The 21,190-nt window shown below is 38.4% G+C and overlaps 1 protein-coding gene and 1 long non-coding RNA gene across 3 annotated transcripts in view; one reads left to right on the top strand and one right to left on the bottom strand.

The window, feature by feature from the left end:
• Window positions 1–783: 783 nt before the first annotated feature.
• Window positions 784–4,446, top strand: LOC143886787 (uncharacterized). Its single transcript, XR_013253918.1, has 2 exons — window positions 784–1,682; window positions 4,007–4,446. It is a non-coding gene; the product is annotated as an uncharacterized LOC143886787 (long non-coding RNA).
• Window positions 4,447–6,164: 1,718 nt separating this feature from the next.
• LOC143886784 (uncharacterized) overlaps window positions 6,165–21,190 on the bottom strand; it is a 57,090-nt gene continuing 42,064 nt past the window's right edge. For both annotated transcript variants that reach the window (XM_077390904.1, XM_077390903.1), the window contains exons 4-14: window positions 20,249–20,495; window positions 15,598–15,710; window positions 13,392–13,471; window positions 12,980–13,121; window positions 12,497–12,577; window positions 9,472–9,576; window positions 8,101–8,283; window positions 7,890–7,982; window positions 6,723–6,862; window positions 6,555–6,621; window positions 6,165–6,455 (exon numbers count right to left, since the gene is read on the bottom strand). In XM_077390904.1, the coding sequence (XP_077247019.1) occupies window positions 6,336–6,455; window positions 6,555–6,621; window positions 6,723–6,862; window positions 7,890–7,982; window positions 8,101–8,283; window positions 9,472–9,576; window positions 12,497–12,577; window positions 12,980–13,121; window positions 13,392–13,471; window positions 15,598–15,710; window positions 20,249–20,495 (1,371 nt within the window). In that variant the 3' untranslated portion in view covers window positions 6,165–6,335. The remainder of the gene's footprint in view (window positions 6,456–6,554; window positions 6,622–6,722; window positions 6,863–7,889; window positions 7,983–8,100; window positions 8,284–9,471; window positions 9,577–12,496; window positions 12,578–12,979; window positions 13,122–13,391; window positions 13,472–15,597; window positions 15,711–20,248; window positions 20,496–21,190) is intronic.

A 21,190-nucleotide genomic window follows, 5' to 3' on the forward strand; every position in this document is an offset into this window, starting at 1 on the left:
TGGCAGATCTTTTTGTTGTGGCCCAACAAAAGAACGGTTTGGATCATCATCCTATGAAGTGGGCTTTTTGAAAAATACTAGATCCATGGCTGGACACAATATAAAATCTCTGATTTAGAATCCCCATATTACAATTCTTTAAAAGTTGATTTGAAATTATGCAGTTTTTGAGTAAGTATTTAGTTTAAGAATGTAGGATTTTCATTCTATAATGCTAAAATGAGTCGTAAATTAAAGAAGCAAGAGAAATAAAAAAAAGAATAGAGAGAGGTAATTAAATAAGGTTACTGATATTAGCGCCACCATGTTTTGATAGTTGCACTAACTCCTGTTGTCTTTTACTATTTAAACAGCTGTCAAAGGTTATTGCAGTTCCTAAAAAGACAAGCTGACTTTGTTCATTTATTAAAACATGGTATTGTCGATATCAGTGTCCGTAAATAAAAAACTTACTTAAAGAATAAATACAACGTATAATATGAGTTTTTATATGGTTTCCGTAAGCCCTTATAGTCCCGTATTTTTCAAAAAGTACGGTACGGACAACACTATATGATGATCCAAACTGTCCATGTGATGGGCCACAATGTAAATAAGTTGTCCCCGCAAAAAAATCATTTCTATAAGATGATCCCAACCCTCCGATTTATAGATAACTGCATATTATGCAACCCTCTATAGATCGGAGGGTTGAGATATGGAAATGATATTTGGGACACAACCTATTTTACACTGTGGCCCATCACTTGGACGGTTTGGATCATCCTACGGTGTGGTCCGTACAGTACTTTTTTGAAAAATACGGGACTATAAGGGCTTACACCATATAAAATCTCCGTATAATAGATCGTATACTCATTTTGGCAAACAATATCGTATTTTTTTTTCTCAGATTGGATTAACGGAGCCGATCTCACCATATGTGGGACCCAAAGTGTTATTATATACTCGTCGCCTTTTCTTCCACTGCCACCCCTCTAGCGTATTTACGCACTAAAAGAAGGTGAAGGGAAAGAAAAGGGGGCCAATAATGGTCATAAGATTCATGTGTCTTATCGAAACCAGAGAGGGAGAAAAGGGGGTGTTTTCAGTGAATACCGACCGAGATTTCAGTAGCGATATGCTCCGGCTTGGGAGGAGAAATAACTTAGCGCTCCCGCCTAAGGTAGAGCTCACCCGCTCATGCTCTTCATGCCTGGGACCGCGAGCTGATACCGTCCGTGCATCGTTGATCTTCGTGGGCGATGGTTTCTCTGTCACTTTAAGAAATATCATTCTCCTCATGGCAGATCTTGAGTCTGTGATTGGTGAAACGGCCTTCCGATAGTCCTCGTTTTGGGGAACCGCCTGGATCTCTTTTAGGGTTCGGCTGTATAGAGAGATCAGAACCTCCCTTTGGTACCACATCCAGCCCTACGATCCCCGTTTTCGTCGATGAAATGTTTCTTCGTCGATTTGGTCTGCTTTTGGGGAATCATAGGGCTGGATGTATGTGGTACCTAATGCGTGGGAGGTTCTGATCTCTCTTTACAGCCGAACCCTAAAAGAGATCCATGCCATTGAGAGTTTCACCAATCACAGACTCAAGATTTGCCATGAGGAGAATGATTGGGAACAGATTGAGAAGAGAGTCGGACGCGGACAAGCCCAAGACGAGCTCAAACTAATCTCCAAGATTATCGGTCGGTATTCTCTCTCTATTTATCTTTCTTTCTTTTCTTCTTTATTATTCATTTTCACCAAAACCAAAATTGCCACTCCTTTTCGGCTGAGGCCGAAACCGAAACCGAAATTTCAAACCTTGATAGAAACATTAGGGATGCATTCGGATGTACTCCTGAATTGCAGTTTGTTTACAATCTGGTTTGTTTTTGGTTGCAATTCAAAACATCTTATGGCCAAGCACGAATGTTGGGATTCCAACCTTTTTTTTTCATCAACTTAGGCATAAATTGTGGCCCTAAAACTTGCTACTTTCATTTTCATTTGCATTGAGAGCTTCGCATACTACTCCCCACACCCAAAACACATACATTTAATAGAATTTTCAGATAAAAAAAAAATGGCGGCTTGGGTATCGGAAGATTAGTCTCCCGGACAAGGACCTTTTGGGTAAGTGGTTTTGGAGATTTGGAACCGAGAAAGAGGCTTTATGGCACTCCGTGATTGGGTCTAACTATGGTAGGGGTTGGGGGGACTGGACTTGTAATGGTCCGTCAAACTGTAAAGGTTCCGGGGTTTGGAAATCCGTTGCCCCATCCAGGGAGGCTTTCTTGCCGTTGGTACGATTCAGACCCCGTTGTGGAAACTTGGTTCGTTTTTTATCAGATGTGTGGATCGGGGAATCTACGCTGGCTGAAGCTTTTCTGGAGCTTTACGAAAATGGGCAAATAACATGGGATATCCGAATGAGGCGAAATCTAAAAGATTTGGAGATCGTTCTCTTTGGAAACATTTTAGGCCAATTGTCTTCTATCTATTTATCTGTGAAAAAGGAAGACCGCTGGGTATGGACACCGGATTGTCAAGGGGGATTTTCTGTCAAATCATTTTTCCGTAAACTCAACGACGAACAGGGAACTCCTTCGAGATGTGTCAAAATCTGGAAACAGGTGGCTCCCCCTCGCATCTTGGCATTCATGTGGACTCCAGTCCTTAGAGGAATTAACATCATCGATAGGTTAATGAGTCGAGGCCTAAGCTTAGCCAATCGATGTCCTCTTTGCAAATCATCCGGTGAGACCCTGAACCACATGTTCATGCTATGCCCTTTCTCTTTCCGGGTGTGGATGGCGATATTTAAAGCTTTTGGGTTTTCATGGGTTATTCCAAGAAGTGTACGAAGCTTAATTTTGAGTTGGAAGGGAGCTTATGTTGGTTGTACAGGTGAAGATATGTGGTCTTCAATCCCTTATGCTATCGTATGGTACCTATGGGTGGAATGCAATAACCAGATTTTTTATGGCAAAGAAAGGTGCCCTGCGAAGGTCACTCTGGATATTAAACTATCCATTATCAATTGGGCCAAAGCTAAAAGTGGTATCCACTATCCAGTAGATGACATCCTTCTCCATTGGGCTAAAGTTATGGGAGAGAGGAAACCTAAAAATATCATATCTCCTCAATGGCTACCACCTCCTGAAGACTAGTTGAAATTAAACTTCGACGGGAGCTCTCGTGGAAATCCAGGGCCAGCGGGAATTGGTGGAGTTTTACGTGATCATCTGGGTACGACCCTCATGTCCTTCTCCGGCCCGGCTGGGACTTGCGACGGAAACGAGGCTGAGGTATCAGCTCTCTTGTTCGGCCTGGTATGCAAAACACAAAACTGATCCTATGATTGTTGAAGGCTACTCATCCAATTCTATTCCATGGGCTTCCAACAACTCTAGTGGCCCATGGCGTCTCGAGAACAAAATTGATGAAATCAGGGACTTGATTTCTCTAATCCTCCCTATACTCCAGCACCGGCATCGAACGGCAAATGACCTGGCGGACACTCTTGCACGGGAAGGCGTGGACTGGGAATCTGTTATTGTTTCTGTACTAGGTCCCCTGGATTTGTAACGGCTACTGCCCTTGTGCATGGTTTTTGATGTATTTGGGGGACGTCGTCCCCTTGTACTGATTGTCATTCCTGGCATTCTTAATAAATTGTCACCTTTTAAAAAAAAAAATATATATATATATATATATATATATATGTGTGTGTGTGTGTGTGTGTGTGTGTGTGTGTGTGTGATAAATTAGTACATAACAATTTGTGTTACTGATAAAATCCTGATAAAGCTTTTTATAGTTACAAGAAAGTGAGAAACTGACTATTTCTTACATGCCTATTTCTAATCATGTAACGACGTAGGGATCCATATGTAAACATAGTATCTATTTACATACGCTCGAATGACCCCTTCTCATAATGAGAATGTACATAACCCTATTCCGGTCTGGTCCGGTATGGAATGAACTTATAATCTGATGATCGATCTGTAATATTGCATGACAGAATGGGACTCATGGGGTGTTCCTGAAGGCTATGAATGTGAGGTGATTGAAAATGATATCTCACTTGCTAAGCACCTTCCTCTACACATGTCAGCGCCGCTTCCAAAAGAGTTTACAAGGCATTGGAGGCTGTTACTTCAGAAGCTGTGAAGAAAGTCGAACCCTCAGCTTCCAACACTTAGTTGAAGGAGTAACTTAGTGCTCTTGTCAAGAAAGATAAATTTTCCAGTTCTGAATTCCATTGCGTAAACTCCTGCATTATGTCTTTAGGTGAGTTACCTAACTTATTTTCTGAAACAAATGGGCACTTTGTCAGGAAGAAGAACAGCAAACCACTGGTAAGTGTGGTTGTTTCCCATTCTCTTTGTTTTCACTTGCTAATATTTCAGATATAGTCCATTTTAAAACTATATATTTCAGATATAGTATAGGTTTTAAATCTGCGGCACCGCTGTTGAGTTTTATTGTCCCTTGATCCGAATCAGTGCAAAAGGAAACAAGCAGAGTCAACAGTGCAAAAAATTTCGATTTTCAAATCTGTTCTGTGAGACATTATTTGGAAATCAATATTTGTGGCAACTTCCTTCACCATCGTTGCTCCTTGACGTTGCTCCGGCAGCAGCGAGATATCCCTCTCTCTCTCTCTTTCTCTCTATCCCTCTCTCTTAAAACATGATCATGAAGATGATTGATGTGTTTTGTATCCAAAACTCAAATCCAAATCAAAATACAAATGCATGAGGTATCCAAACTGGCCCTAAGAAAATTTGGGAAATGTTTAGACTCGGAAAAATTTTGATAAAAAATGCATATATTTTTCTACATAGACCTATTTGGGGAACAATTCTGCTGAAGCAAACATTCTGAAAAGTTGGGAAATGTTTAGACTTGAAAAAAAAAAAAAAAACTGCATTTGTCTCTCTATATGCTTAATTTTTTACGAGATTTTTTATATGGTGTGTGCATGTGTAGGCCAGCCTTTTTTCAAAAAGTAGTGGGGTCAACTGTATAGGATGATCCAAACTGTTCATTTATTGTGCCACAAGGACCACAGCTATAGGTTGATCCTAGCCTCTGATCTATATATGTTACTATAATGTACAGTCCCAATACTTGTTGCAGGGCTTAAATAAAAATATTGATGTTTGCTTTTAATCTTCAATTAGTAAGACATTATCGAATGGTTAGGATCATCCATGGAGTGCATGCAATTGTTGTCCCATCCACTAATTGGTTGAATACATCATGCAATGGATACACGACCAATAGAAGCTTGGCTCTCCATAATATCTTAGCAAATGAAGGGTTTAGATCACCCTAATGTCTTTTGGCAATGTAGTAATATATTTTGGCAACTCTCAGAGTCTTGGTTAATTGAGTCATTTCAAGTTTGTTTCATAAGAAAAGGTTATATTGTAACAATTCTACCTTCTGTATTTAACTAACAGTTTCCTCAAGCTATGGTGTCATATCTTTTTTACTATTTTTTAGGATTTTCTCACTCTCCCGCATTGCTTCAAGTCTTTCATCTTCCCCCTCCTCAGCTAATCTTTTACATTTGGGTCCACGAATATCCCATAGAATAATTTTTCATGCTGCCCTAAATCTCGTCTCAGAAATCAATGGATGCTTTTCTTCACATAATTTTAAAAGTGGGCAATTGACATGCCGCCCTACAGACTTAGCAGGTCCCAAAACAAACAGGTAATCCAAAAGAGATCCTCAAATAGTATGCCAATACCACAGGCAATCTTCAGTAATATGACCCATCACCATTAGAACCATGTTTTTAAATTTCGACCGAAATTTTGGATCTCAGTTGGGACCGAAACTGAAATTTACCAAAACACAAATTTCGGAGTAAAACAAATTCGGACCAAATTTCGGAAATTGAGAAATTGAATATTTTTTTAAAATATATATTATTTTCTGAAATTTTGGCCAAAATTACCGAAATTCTGGCCAAGAATTAAAAAAAAAAAATTCTTGAAATTTCGGGATTTCAGCCAAGGCTCGGCCAAGAATAAAATATTTTTTTTCTTGTACCGGATTTCGGCCGAAATTGATTCCGAAACCGAAATTTAAAACCATGATTAGAACACAACACACTTGTAGGGTGGAAAATTTTTCCTACAGTTAGCAGAGTAGAATGTCAAGAATGGGAAAAAAACAGGGAATCAATTGCATCATTATAAGGGGATACACCAATAGGATAGAACAATAAAAGTGGGTGGCATCAATCTCCAGAAATTTGAGTACACAGTCTGAGTTTCAAGATTACGGATACAGAAAACTCGCAATAGACTCAAAATTCTAGGAAAAAAAAACGTTTAGCTGGACATCATGATTTGCTCACTTGCCTGAAGTGCTTGGGTGGCAAAATATCTCACATCCACATCCGGGTCCTCACTGAGCTCAACCAAACAGGGGCGGATCGTCTGCTCCACCACCTGCATCAAAAGAATCCCCAAAACGCTCTGAATATTACCAGGACCACCAATAAAGGCATAAAGTAAAGAGCAGAAGGAAGCAGTAATGATGTTACTTACAGAGTGGTCGACTATGGGAATGAGGGATTGCAACACCTTTGCCACATTGAACTTAATGTTGGGTACCCTGAGAAATGTGAATGGAATGGATTATCGGTCAGAAGCTTAAAGCTATCAAATATGAAGAAATGTTCTACTTGTTTACGTTGGCTGTACATAAGGTATTACCTGTCCTTCGAGGCATTAACGACCACAGGCAACAATTTTTGGCATGTGATATCAGAGCCCATGACAGGGGCGAGTAGAGAAATTGCATGAAGAATGGTCATTCGGTACAAATAATGTGGATTGTTAATCATGTTCAACACCTGTAAAGAAGTCAAGCCAATCATTTGTTAGTATTAACATACAAAAAAAGGAGAAGAAAAAAGAAAATCAAGATTATGCAGATATATGTATCTAGCCAACACATGAATGTACAATCAATAAACTAAATACAACAAGGGCCAAATGATTCCAGCAAAAAAAAAGGAATACATCATAAACTTGGGCAGCAGCAGCAGCAAGAGTAGGGTGTAAATTACAAACTTTTCTGACCATGTTGCCCTTGTGAATAATAGATTCAATTCTTTCAAGTTCCTCGTCAAATATGTCCACACAAATTAATTGGGTCGATTGTTTCCATAAAAGTTCTGGTTTTTGTGACGCCAGCAAAAATTACAATTTTGCATATGTTTTCTTAAAAGATGGATCCAACTAGGCAGATAGTCACCATCGTGGTCAATCCTAACCGATAAATTTTAGGTCCCACATAGGGACACAATGTATAACGGAGAACGTAGATCTTGTAGACCATCAGGAAGCCACCCACATGGTCCCCAGTCCCACACAGAAGAGACATCCCATCTGTAAGACAAAAGCCTACAAAAAATCAATGGTTTATCTTTTCTAGGTGGAACCCTAAACGAGGGTTGATGGATTAAAGGGCTAGGATTATCCAAACAGGGTGGAGTCGATGGCAGTAGTCGAACTTGTGGTCACCAGTCAGACCAACAAATGTGAACACATCCACGTGGCACATATGACTGAGGCACAAGTAATTTCCTAGCAAAGAGCCCAACAGCCACCACATTACCAGCATTCTTCTCAAAAGATTAGTATCCTAAGAACTTCTTAGAAACAAGGTACGAGTGTGATGTAATGGGGTATGTGCTGGAACAAAGAAACTGATTTCCACATATCCTCATAGGCTCCAGAGAAGGATGTGCCATCAGTTCTTTTTTTGCCCTTTTTTTAATGTTAATGGGTTGTCTTGTCTGCCATTATGCACAAAAGAAAGAAATGAAATTTTTTTATTACTAATGTTTTGTATTCATAAAAATTATTAAAGCAAACCTGTGGAACTATATGCTGCATTGCCCAATCTGGGCCAAATTCTTCTGCAAGACGCTTCAAGTTATTAGCAGCTGCGTCACGAATTGAGTAAACCTGCAACAAACTCAAATCAATAAGAATAAATATAAAAACTAATGTATATGATGAAATTAAAAGCAAGAAGAACCTCTTAAATCTTTCATAGCCTAGTCATAAAGAATGTGTGGTAAACCTTATCTTCCAACCATTGCATGCAAAGAGCACCGAGCTTATCATCAAAAAACCCTACACCCAACTGGCTCGCCAGTAAAGGGATGTACTCAATTATTGCAAGCCGAACCCTCCAATGTCTATCCTCTGCAAGCTCAACAATAGCCGGTAATAGCGATTGGGACAGCAAATCAATTCCAATTACCTGCAACGAAGAGTACATATCAATAAATACGCACATAAAGACACTTTTTCTTTCTGAAAATCAAAATGATGAATGGCAAAAGCAATTACGGACTACAATTTCAGTGACGGTTTCTTAAGCTAGCATTAACAGCCAGTTTTTACACCACAAGAAAAAAAAATTAAGCAGTAAAATCTTAATGGATGGATGTGCCCATATCTTAGGGGATCATTGGATGCAACCAAAATTAGTTCTTAGTTTCGAAGAAGACTATTTTAGCGTAATTTTATTTGCAAATGGCACATATTAAGGCCCTCTTTGGAAGCATTAACTATTTCATTTGTAAGACGCTTATAACCATTATTTGAAAATACTCATATTGAACTTAAAAACCATTTGCATATATGTTTGTATGCAAATAGTTTGCAAAGGTATGCCGTTAACCCTTCCTAGAGAACTTTCTCCCCTAATTAAGCTTACTCCGAGAGGAGCAAATAAGGTGGCAGATAACTTTGTTAGTGAATAGGTGAGTAGGGAAACACGTAAGAGTAGGGATACCCACCTTTTCCGAAGAGAAATGATATCAGCACAACCATATTCTGATATCTTCACATAGAATAGAGTAGAATCCTGTCTTTTAGTATTTAAAGAGCTGTCAAAAGGTTATTACACTTTTTAAAAAGCTCTCACGAGCCAATTAAAGAAGAAAAGATAGCTGGATTTGTGCAAATATCAAAATATCTGCAGATAACATTTCCCTTTCTGAAATACAATCCAGAATATAAGCTGATTTACATTTCAATGTTATGCATTGATTAGCGACACATCAAAAAGAATAGTCATCAGGAAATGAAGGCTGGTAAAATAATAGTAGATAAAAAAGAACAGATGCTAAAGGGAAGTGATATATTCGCCCCTTTTTTTTACTTGGCACAGCCCCCTCTAGTGTATTTATGACTACTCTTTTACACTAGAGGGGGCTGTGCCAAGTAAAAAAAGGGGAGTTGAATATATCATTTCCCATGCTAAATAACAAATAGGTAGAAGAGTATTACGGAAAAAGAAAATTGTGCGATCGAAGTATTGCTAAAAGGCATAACCAAACATCAACGCTGGCAATCATAATTTCCAGCTATTATCAATCAAGATAAACAACGGAAATAGAAGCCAGCCGAAAATCGAGAAACCTAATTATAAAAATCTACATACCTGATTCACTTGATCGAGCTTGCTAATAATATTGAGCCGGACATCAGGGAATTCATCTTTCAAAAGGGAAAGAAAAATTGGAAGAAGCTGTTCGATCGTTGCATCCTGCATACGGCACCGAGTAACAGTTAGCTACCCTACATGGAGGTAAGGACTAATAATTAATAATAAAAACTTCATTTTTACGGTGATAAAAATTGGTAGTTACACCAGACACATCAGCTGAGATGTTACTCGCAAAATCCTATGAGAATGTTAAGGCCACCTCTGATACAAGCAGAGACGGACTTAAAGCATATTCCAGAAAGGCATGACAGCAACACAGAAAAGAAAGTTTGAGGCATTAGAAGATCATACGCCAATTTTCTTGACACGATTTCTTTTTTGGGGTTTGCTTGACCACAATTTTCCTACGACTAATTCTATTGACTGTGATATTGAATGAACCTTCTCCTAGATAAGTTTGAGGCATTAGAAAAGATTTACATTCCCCATAGGATTCGGCACTCAAATCCTCATAGGCTGCTTCATCTTCTAACCCTCCAAAGAATATGAAAACTTCAACCTTAATTCCTTGTTCCCATCGATTATTTATTTTCTTATGAAACTCGATTCATGGGCTAGAATTGTGATCACTCCCATCTCCTTCATCACTCGGTCATGCTTCTCTCTCTGTAGTCAAATCAATTTCCATTGGTGCCGAGTTAACTATATAAGCTCCTCAAGATTCTTCATTTCTTGCACGTCTTCACTAAAATCAAGACCGGAGGCGTTTTCAGAAGGCATATTCGCTCTAGTACCAAATAATGTAGAACACATTTACACTTGCTAAAATACCAAATTATGTGAATCGTAGTAGAAATAAAACCCAAGATGCTATTTTTAAAAAAATAAAAATCCAAGATTCGATGGGTAGCTCTTGATTACAGATATTAATAAGATACTTCAAATTGAGAATCAAGTAAGAAGTTAAATTACAGCAACTAACCCTTAATTGATAACCAATCTAAAAGAATGAAAATTTGCAGCAGAAAATCTATGTAATCTAGGTGATTACAAGTTTACAACCATAGATCGAACTCACAAAAATCTTGCAGAAATTACTACAGAAATCTTTGCAATCTGGGAGTTTTCTCTCCAAGAAAATCCCCACGAACAGGAAACAGGCAGCAAAACCCTAGCTTCTTTCTTATTCCAATATCAAAAAATTTTCACAAAACTCAATTGCATAGAGAGAGAGAGAGAGAGAGAGAGAGAGAGAGAGGGGGGGGGGGGGGGGGGGGGAGGGTGGTGTGCACTCAAAGAAAAAGAATCTAAAAACTCTAAAACCCTAAACCACCAGAAACTCCCCACTTCTAATAAAAATAACCTCACGTAAAGCCCTACAAAACCCTGGGAATAGTGACGTGAATAGTGTCATGGGTGTGGAGTGGAGCCTCTTTTATTTTAATTCACTTAATTAATTAACTTAAGTGAAAAAAACTATTATATCCCTATGTCTTAAACTCATTTAAAACCCTATAACTATAATGAAAGGTCACTTTGGTACTAATGATGTGGGCTATATGTGTCAAAAATTGTCTCACAAAAAATAGCTTTCCCTTTCTCTGGCTCATGCTAGTCCAATTATGGGTCACGAACCGTCCCCATCTTGGCTTTCCTTGCATAGTTTTAACAGACTTGGGATACTCCATTCTTCACACATGCTTCCCACGAACATATTAGCCCTACATGAGGCCTTTCGTCCATATTTACTTCATCTTCGACCTCAACATGAGGTTGTACTCACTTCAGTAGCCCTACAAGCTTCTTCAGACCATCCATGGAAACCATCCTTGAGTTAATATAGACAAGGCAAGCTCCAAGTTTCCCACACGCTCCTCTAAAGACAGGAGTTTTGTGGATCAATCTCTCCTTGGCTCCACAGATTTGTCTTACCACAACTTTGTAGGTGCAATTCCCCTATTGCCAACCACTTAGACACACTCTTATACCAACTGTCACGGGCATTATAAAATCTTGCCCAGCACATGTGGCACTCAAGCAACGCCCCAACATTCCTCTTAGTCGGCTAAGAACAGGTGACACAGACTAGACCAAACAAAATCGAGGGAGCTTGAACTCTCACAAAGGAGTAGGAATGAAAGACACATGGAAATAATGCTTCTATTGCATTGTGTAAATGTTTACAAGCTCTAAGGTTTTGAGGTTGTCTCCAACTGAAGAGCCCATATGGATTACAAGCTCGCCAACTCTGCACCAATAGTCTAGATTGTAACATCTGGAAAACCGGAATACTCTAGAACTTACTACACTGATATATATGAGTCTACATAAGTCTACACAGGTTTCAATATAACTAGGTTCATCTAAAGCCATTCACGAAATTCTTAGGCTTCTCTAGATTGTTTTCTACTCCACCAAGCTTGTGTAGAAGCTCTTGTATGCACAAAGGATGGCTTGTTCATGTAGGTCATGTGAGCAACTAACTGTATTCCATGATCATGTAGTGACTTGAGAAAAAGGCAATTGAAAGAATGTGTCAATGCAAGGTGAAGTTAGACAAACTGTGAAACACCTCAGAAATAGGTAATTTGAACGTAGCCAATGATACCAGAGAAGAAATTTATTATAAAAATATATATTATATGTAAAAGACGAAAGGAATAACAATCCCTACAATGCGTGCCTAGAAAGGCCGGAACTTTTCTTGGTGCGAACTGCGAACAAGAAGTGAGTAAGAACATAAACTTCAAATCAACCATGTGGAATTACACTAAAACCAGTATGTGTTATTCTTATAGCACTGTGGCAGTCTTGCTGACAACTTGAGCATAGCAGAAACAATCTAGTTGGTTTTGCACTTGAACCTGTTTATTTTTTTAGAGGACACAAAAAAATCAGCCTCTTCTCTATGCATTTTTTACCTCGAAAACTTACAGATAAAAAATAACAGCCTGAAAATATCATTTTTGTAAATTCTCTTTTACAAGAATAAAATGTACGATTGATATGCCATTCTAACCTTTCCTAAAACCGGTGCCATTCCCATTATTACTGAAGCCAAAGCAGAACGAACGTGCTGTGAAGAATCTGATGACAGTTCCTGCAAAAGGACAACATTTTCATTACAAAGTTCATGAAGCAGATGTTACTAACATGGTTTTAAATTTCGGGAGAAATACCGAAATTTCGGATTTCGGTTGGGACCGACACCGAAACCACCTAAATCCGAAATTTCGGCCAGAATCCAAAATTTGGGAAAATGTAATTTTTTTTCAAAATATCAGTAATTTTGGCCGAAATTTCGGCACAATAATGAAATTTGCTCTTTCTTTTACCGAATTTCGGCCGAAATTTCAGTTTTGGCTATATCAGAAACAGAAACCGAAAGTTTAAACCTTGGTTACTACATTACCTAAAACAACTGACTTCATGCTCAGAAAAGAAATCTGAAACAGGGGGGAAAACACTTAAAGCCAAATTGCCTAAACAAGTCATATTATACCTTCACACAGGGAAGAATGTGCTGAATTGCAAGTTGTGAATTCAAGATCCGGCAAAACTTTGTCACCTTTCCGGCAGCTGCTATACGTACTTCAGCCTCATTATCTCGAAGTAGCCTCACATATGCGGGCACTAAGTCCGCCCTTAAGAACAAAACCACTCACCATCAGTCAAATATTCACAATGTCATGGGGTGACCCTCATACTACTTCAATACAGAAAATTGAGGTTCTGAGCCAAATTTTAAAGAGCCTGACAAATGCTAATTGCTAAACAGCGCTGTTCAAGACTTGCATCTTTTCCATGTGATTCCCAGAATTAGCAATTTATAAGAAAAAAAATAATGCAAGAGTACGGAAGAAACTGTGATCTATTTGATAAAATAACGGAACGTTGAACTCGGACAGAATTACCTGGTCGATTCAGGGCCAACAGCTTCACAAAGCTCATATAACTGATTCGCAACCATATACCTAACGCGCCAAGATTTATCCTATTCAAGAAGTCAAAGTGGACTGTAAATTTTACCGCATTCAAGAAAATCTTGATAAGAATTCACGTATCTTCTAACACTACTGTGTATATTGTAAATAGTTGCAACTAACCAAGTAAATTAGCATTTAACTGAGTATTACGAATAATTACTTATAAGTTAGTCTGCGAACAAAACCATGCATCGTAAAATATTGCTCAAAATGGAACCCAGCCCATACAACAGAATGACAGCCCCAAAGTATGATTTTCTACTTGAGACTCCCCAGATTGACACAGGCCTGTCGGAGGTCACAGGTATTTGTCTCAGGAATTTCATAATATTTTTGTTGCAAAATATTAAAAATAAAAATAATATAATATTTTTGAAAATCTAAGGCTAATTTTGGAGATTTGGCATTTTATCAAAAAAATGCAATGTGGAAAAATCGGAGATATTTGTGATTTTATGTTGAATCACTCAAGGGATCCCTCCCTCCCTTTTTCAAATGAAAAAATATCATATAAAAAATCCTATGGATTGCTGCTTTCTCTAGACCTCCGGGAAAAGCATGAAAAAGAGGCTTTGGAATATTATTTCCGGGCACTGGAACGAAACCCATTCTTACCCATTGCAATTTAGACTGGTTTTTCTCTTTCCCCATGTAGGGAGAATCAAAAGAGAATAAATATTAACGTACTTAGTGTTAAATCTTGGTTGGCTTCAAATGTGACTTTTAAACCCAAAAGCAGTCCCTCCCTCCCTCTCCCTCCCTTTTTCAAATGAAAAAACATCATATAAAAAATCCTATGGATTGCTGCTTTCTCCAGGCCTCCGGGAAAAGCATGAAAAAAAAGAGGCTTTGGAATATTATTTCCGGGCACTCGAACGAAACCCATTCTTACCCATTGCAATTTAGACTGGTTTTTCTCTTTCCCCATGTAGGGAGAATCAAAAGAGAATAAATATTAACGTACTTAGTGTTAAATCTTGGTTGGCATCAAATGTGACTTTTAAACCCAAAAGCGCACTCTCTCTCTCTCTCTCTCTCTCTCTCTCTCTCTCTCTCTCTCTCTCTCTCTCTCTCTCTCTCTCTCTCTCTCTCTCTCTCTCCACATTGCAATTTAGACTGGTTTTTCTCTTTCCCCATGTAGGGAGACTCAAAAGAGAATAAATATTAACTTAGTGTTAAATCTTGGTTGGCTTCCAATGTGACTTTTAAACCCAAAAGCAGTCTTTGTTGATGTTTATAGTGCAAATATAGGGTGTGGCTGTATGCAACAATATGAAACATATATTTTAAATAATTGCATATGGTGAGTAGTCAAGTGTCCTGCATGCCCAAAACATATCAGACAAGCTTGTCCAAGAAAATACTAAAGTGTCCATATAGCACTAAAGGCTAGGCACAACGGAGTTGCAACCCACGAGGCATGATTAATCTTCAAGTCTCATGGTTAGATTAATAAAAACTTAAAGAAAATATGAAAATAGATAATCCTCAAGCCTCCAACTTTTGGTCAAGTTCGACATTCCTATCAGCATCTGCACTATTTTTAATTAAAATTCAGCAGAATAAATTTGTCACTAAATAAGCAAAAGTAAATAACTACAACCAAAACAGAATAATAAGAATTAAAGTAAAAAATGTGAAATTCCAAAGCCCAACTTTCAAGCCAAATATAAATCAAATAAATTGAAACAATGAAAACCAGGGTTTGCCACCAGCAACCGCTAGATTTCTTGCGCACTCCTCTCCCATATAACACGTGGCAAGTTTGTGTAGAAATCAGTGTTGCTGATCTGGTAGTCAAGCATCATACAATACAAGCAAAATAGCTCGTATGCCGAACCCAAATCTGGTCTATTTTGAATAATTCGGCAAGGGACTGGTGTGCTCCATTGGTGGCTCATAATATCAAGGGCCTCGATCACCATACATGTTCCATTTGTGCAGAGGTGAGAGACCAAAACAACGAAAGTGAGAGAGCAATATTAGCGAATCTCATGAAAACCATCTCTGATCTATCTCATCAGTCATCAATAAGAATATCACATAGGATCATATAATCAACGGACATTAAGAAACCATTAAAACAAAATATCATCAGTAGGATAAAAAATAATAGCATCCTCAATAAGCATACCTGAGAGAAATTAACGATGACAGGAAGAATGTGTGCTACGCAATCCTGAGGTTCCAGCAACTTTCCAAGTGCTGAACAACCCTCAACAGCTAACAACCGCACGGAATCTTGATCTGAAATACAGCAAATTTAATAATTACATTCCTAGCAGCCAGATGGAGTACAGGCAAGAAATTAGGGAACCAAAGAGTAAAACCAGATTGAGAAAAAACATTAAAATGAACAGGACGACGTTCAAATAAAGGTGCCAGCTATATAAATACATCTTCATCCCTCGTGAGGACGACGTAAAATCTCATGAAAAAGATGCCATGTTTGACCTGGACCCGTCACCCCATCAAATGTCATTAAAGAAAACTCTCACCAGTCACCACCACAACCAAATGCCCAATCCACAAGATGAAGTAAAACATTTGATAAACCATCCATGGCACTATTTTAACCCGTGAAGGCATTAACAGTCCATGCAACACGGAGAACACCACCTAAACTAGCTGGCCTTAATTTTCCATCAATTTCAAGTGTAATCAGCCCAGAAGCCACATGACTCCAGCTCCTAGACTCCTAGGAGTTCTCATCACATGCTGAAAGACCTTTTGATGTAGAAGATAAAAGCCAAACCCTAAAGATTCAAGAATACACCAGATTTTTTGCGAACCACAAATTGATTTCCATATGAAAATTTTTGGATTCAAGATATGGAACAAGACTAATATATTAAGTCCAAAAATAATTCTAAAACCTTCAAAAATCAAGAATCAATAAGCAGCTGTAATTTTCGTGTAATTAAAACTGGTATACAACTGTGATATTCGAATGCAATACACGTATGTAAATATACATCTGACATATCTCTCTCTCTCTCTCTCTCTCTCTCTCTCTCAACTAAGCCTTTGTCCCAAACCAGTTGGGGTCGGCTAATGAATCCATTAGAAAATTTTGATGATGAAGGTGAAAGAATCTACCCGGCTCAAAATGACTAAGTCTAATCCTGACACTAGTTGGGTTCATCTACATGGATCATTTTCTTCTATTCTCTCCTATCCAAGGTCATGTTCTCTGTTATGTTCCTAGCTATCAAGTCTTTCCTCACTGTTTCTACCCAAGTTGTTTTCGGCCTACCCCTGCCTCTTTTTACTCCATCAAATTGGCACAAATCACCTCTTCTCACTGGAGCATCCAAAGGCCTACATTGGATATGTCCAAACCATCTTAAGCGGTGCCCTCTCATCTTCTCCTCAATTGGTGCCACCCCCACCTTTTTAAGAATGTCTTCATTTTTAATTCTAACCTTGTGTGGTCGCACATCCATCTAAGCATTCACATCTCCGCTACACTCATCTTATGCACATGTTGCTTCTTGGTGGCCCAACATTCTAAGCTGTACAGCATGGCTGGCCTCACAGCTATCTTATAAAACTTTCCCTTCAACTTGGTAGGGATTTTACGGTCGCACAAAACTCTTGAGGCAAGCTTCCACTTCAACCAACCTGCTCTTATTCTATGGTTAACATCCTCTTCAATCTCTCCTTATAGATCTTCACAATCAGATTCAGATCTTGAATGAGGCATTTAGAAGGTTTGGCAATGAGAGAGAGAGAGAGAGGTTGTGATTCTAGCCACTTCCAAGGGAGAAACAGAACCAGCAAGAAGAACTGTTCTCCCTCTAGAGATAAGGTTTGGGCAGGAAGAAAACGCAACAATGAGGGTTCTAGGACAAGAGGTGGAAGAACTCTTCGAAGTCATGGGGATCAAGGAACTGAAAACATAGGACAAGCAGAAGGCTGACTGGGCTATGGTCTGTAATCGTGGCATGCGGAGGTTCTTGAAAGGGGTGGAAGGAAGGCAAAAGCCTAACCTTAGTGACTGGATTTGCCGTACATGTAGATTCATTAACTTCCGAAGGAGGATAGCCTGCCGGAAATGCGGAAAATATTGGAGTTCGGCTGATGGAGAGGTCGAGATGGAAGTTGGGGCAGAAGGCTGGCTTGCTGAATAAAGGGGGATGCATTCCTTTTCCGAGGGCTCTTCAGTGGCAGTGGAAGGTTCAAGGTCAAGGGTGGCTGAACGTGCCCCTGCCAGAGCCTCTTTCAAAGACATTTTCTTCAGTGGCGGTGGAAGGTTCGAGAGGTGCCCATGTGCGGTTTCATAATCAATGTTTAGCCCAGCAAGTAACTAGCATACCCGACAAAACTCTGTTAGCTTCCAATATTATTCAGCAATCAGCATCAGTGATACACTTCCAAGTAATAGTCTCATAATAGCATCAGTGATACAAGGAGAAGTATGCTCCCACACTCCTTGCTCCCTGTCATAGTGGCAATCTCCTGGATAAGTTGCTTTGCAGGGTTTTATTTCTAGGAGTATGCTTGAGAAACTCTATTCCATATCTTCTTTGCCATCGATGCAAACATGGGGTCTACTGATCTGTGAGTGCATCAAACCAATCAGCCAAGATATGACAATCAGATTGACTTGTGGAAATTCCCATTTTTCATGCATTAGATCACTCTTATCTGGTATGGTCACACAACCAATAAGGTATCCTAACTAGCACCGACATACATGTCAGCGGCCTATGACCACCGAGGAAGTTAATGCCATCCAGTTTTATTGAGGTAATCAAAATGTTTGGGTTGTCTGTGCCTCCAAGATTAGTTCCAAACCGAAAACTAGAGTTTTATGTCTCCATACTGTCTAAGAAGAATCAAAGATGCTGGTTTTCAACTCCTGAAAAGCAACTTACTGTTTCAGAAACCTTCAAAAAAATCCACGATGTTTTCTGGACTCCATGTGATTGTTGTCTTAACCCCAGGACAGCAAATTATAGTTGCCAAAAATGCATAAGAGAAAAAACAGAGAGGGAAGGCAGCTTAATGTTGCAGACAAAAATCATAAACCAGAAATCACCAAAAGGATGACCGCACTATTGATTAAAGTTGTTGTTTTTGTACAGCGAAACAGCAGAGAAGTTTATTATTGCTGCAAAGACTTCCCTAGAAAGATCCAGGCCATTTTTTTTAGGATACCTAATCACACAGATTTCTCAGTTTCTCTTCAGCCAAACAGTCTCCAGGGTATACAATCAGCAAATCTAATCAAGAGACTGTATTCTTCATCTTACAGCAACAACCACTTGATCTAGACTTCATACAATATCTGTCCTTCTGATGTTGCATGGCTTTACGGAAGTTGACATAAGTTGTACGGCCAGATGATGGTGGCTGTGGCTTTTGGAGAACTCAGTCAATCACTATCAACCTCTGCTCTGGTACCGAGTAGATATTTCTGCTGTAATAACTAATAAAAGGAGGAATGTGAACGGGAGAAGGAAGAAGAAAAAAAAAGAGACGGGAGATGCAACCATTGGGAAACGTGAAAAATTAGAGTTGTAGTATCCACCCTAGTCATTTATATCATAGAAAGAATTGAAATGACTAAAATGCCTATATATAGGGCGTCACACATAAAGTATAGAAAATAACTCCAATCTCTATCCTTCGGGATGGCATATAGGATGCTACCCACAATCAATTCAGTAAGGGTCTTTGGGTTGCTCACATGCTATTATGTTATCTTTTTGTTTTGTCTATTGGAGAATTGCATAATTAAAAGGAATCATTGGTTTGTATAAAATCAAGGATGATGGCTCGTGCAAATGTTATAGACTCCCAGAAACCTTTAGTGTTTTCTTTTGCCTTTTTCCATATCAAAATAAGGTCTGATTAAATGATGAAAGGCTTTCTCCTTGTAAATTCACATAGAAGAAAGAAAGATGACAGTTTATAAATTACAAGTCAACAACTATGTCACAAAAGTCGTTCTCGGGAATTTCTTGGCCAGGGAAAATCTTAGGATATATTAATTTTTATTATTTTTTTCGGGTTTATATCGGGAAATAAACGGTAAAAATAAAATTATTTAAAAATATATATAAATATTAAATTTAAGAAAAAAATAGAAAATAAAAATATCGTAAAAATATCGGGATAATATCGCGAACTTATCGGGATATTTTATGATAAAAACAAAAATATCGCTATATTTAGAAAATCTCAGGATTAGTTTGGGATTTTGTCGTTTTATCAAAATCTCGCAATAAAAACGCTATATTTTGAAAATATCGGAGATATTTGTGACATAGGTCAACAGAGGTAAGAAATGAAGGCAGACTTTTAGACTAAAAGGCTCCAATTTAGGAAGAATAATTGCTTACATGAATTAAGGATTTGAAATCCAAAAGTAGCAGAACAAACTACCATGTGTGTAGAATAGTGTCATATTCTCCTGTCATTTAGTCAAGACGATAAATAACAGTATTAAATGCAGTTACTCAAAAAAACATTGGAAACAATAGTTTGCCCGTTTCTTTCCTGTATATCTGTTTTTTTTTAATGGTAATTCTTTCCTGTATATCTCCCCGTCAGAGTTGAACATAAGGACAAGCAATTAGACGATGAGAAATAAAATGGGATGCTGGGCATCTGTTCCACATAACAGCCTCACCATTCACATAATTAAATTAATGGAAGTAAAGAGAACATAAATCAAATAATAAATAAACTGACGATAAGAACTGAATTAATTTAAATCAGATATTTACAAAAGCTAAATCCAACAATCTCCAAAATAACAAAATATGAATATATACCATCTTGTGTCAGATCCTCAAATATTGACATGATGTCAGTCTTCAGATGCGTAGGTTCAAGTGTAGCAGCAAACTTTCCCAGGTTTGATGCAGCAGATCTTCTCACCATAGGCATATCATCTTGACACAACTGGCTGTATATAGACCGTAGTTCCGCCTTCAACAGCTCTGGTGCACTCGGGTAAGCAATATGAAACAGTCCGCAGGAGGAAACTCGAGCAGTAAACCATTCACCTGCTGCTAGTCTCTGAAAGTACAAATTTGTAGCATTTGAAGAGATTTGAACAAAAACATGTCTAGAATAATAGAATTAGAAAAATAGATGCTTAAAAAGAGCGAATCAGCAGCACAATTAAAGCACTAGAAAAGACAAAAATGAAAACAAGTTAAAAGTATGGACAAAAAGCAGTGAAGGAGGTCAGAATTTTCATAACCACAAAGGTTTTGATAGTTCATTTTTTAAAATAACTGCCAATCCTTTATTATTGATCTTTTCAGGCAACAGAAACCTTTGAAAATTGGCAGACATTAGCATTAAACATAGATAAAACTAAATGAACCCCCGCATCTTTTATTTCCCCTGAGTTTCAGCACTATATAACATGTGGCTTGCTCTTATGTGTGACATTGTTGAGCCTGTCCCCCAAAATCTTAATAGCATTTGTGGTTTTCCAGATATGCCCAAGCAACATGTGGCACCCATCTGAATAAACATCTCCAAGTAGAAAGTCCGACATGGTTGATGTAATTAGGGACTTGTTTACTTTAGAAATAAAAGGCAGCTTAGTCTCCTTTATAATCATAAAGCATAGAAGTATTATAAATAGTTCGTCAAGCAATGTGCTTGAAGCCATCAACCACACTCAGGCCGACTGGACTAAGCTTTAACTGGAATTTCCTTGAACATGAAATTGGCCCACATATAATCCAATGTGAATAAAT

This window comes from Tasmannia lanceolata, unplaced genomic scaffold, assembly GCF_043159265.1.
Source record: "Tasmannia lanceolata isolate RefF3 unplaced genomic scaffold, GAP_Taslan_0.1 ptg000011l, whole genome shotgun sequence".
Classification (NCBI taxonomy): domain Eukaryota; kingdom Viridiplantae; phylum Streptophyta; class Magnoliopsida; order Canellales; family Winteraceae; genus Tasmannia; species Tasmannia lanceolata.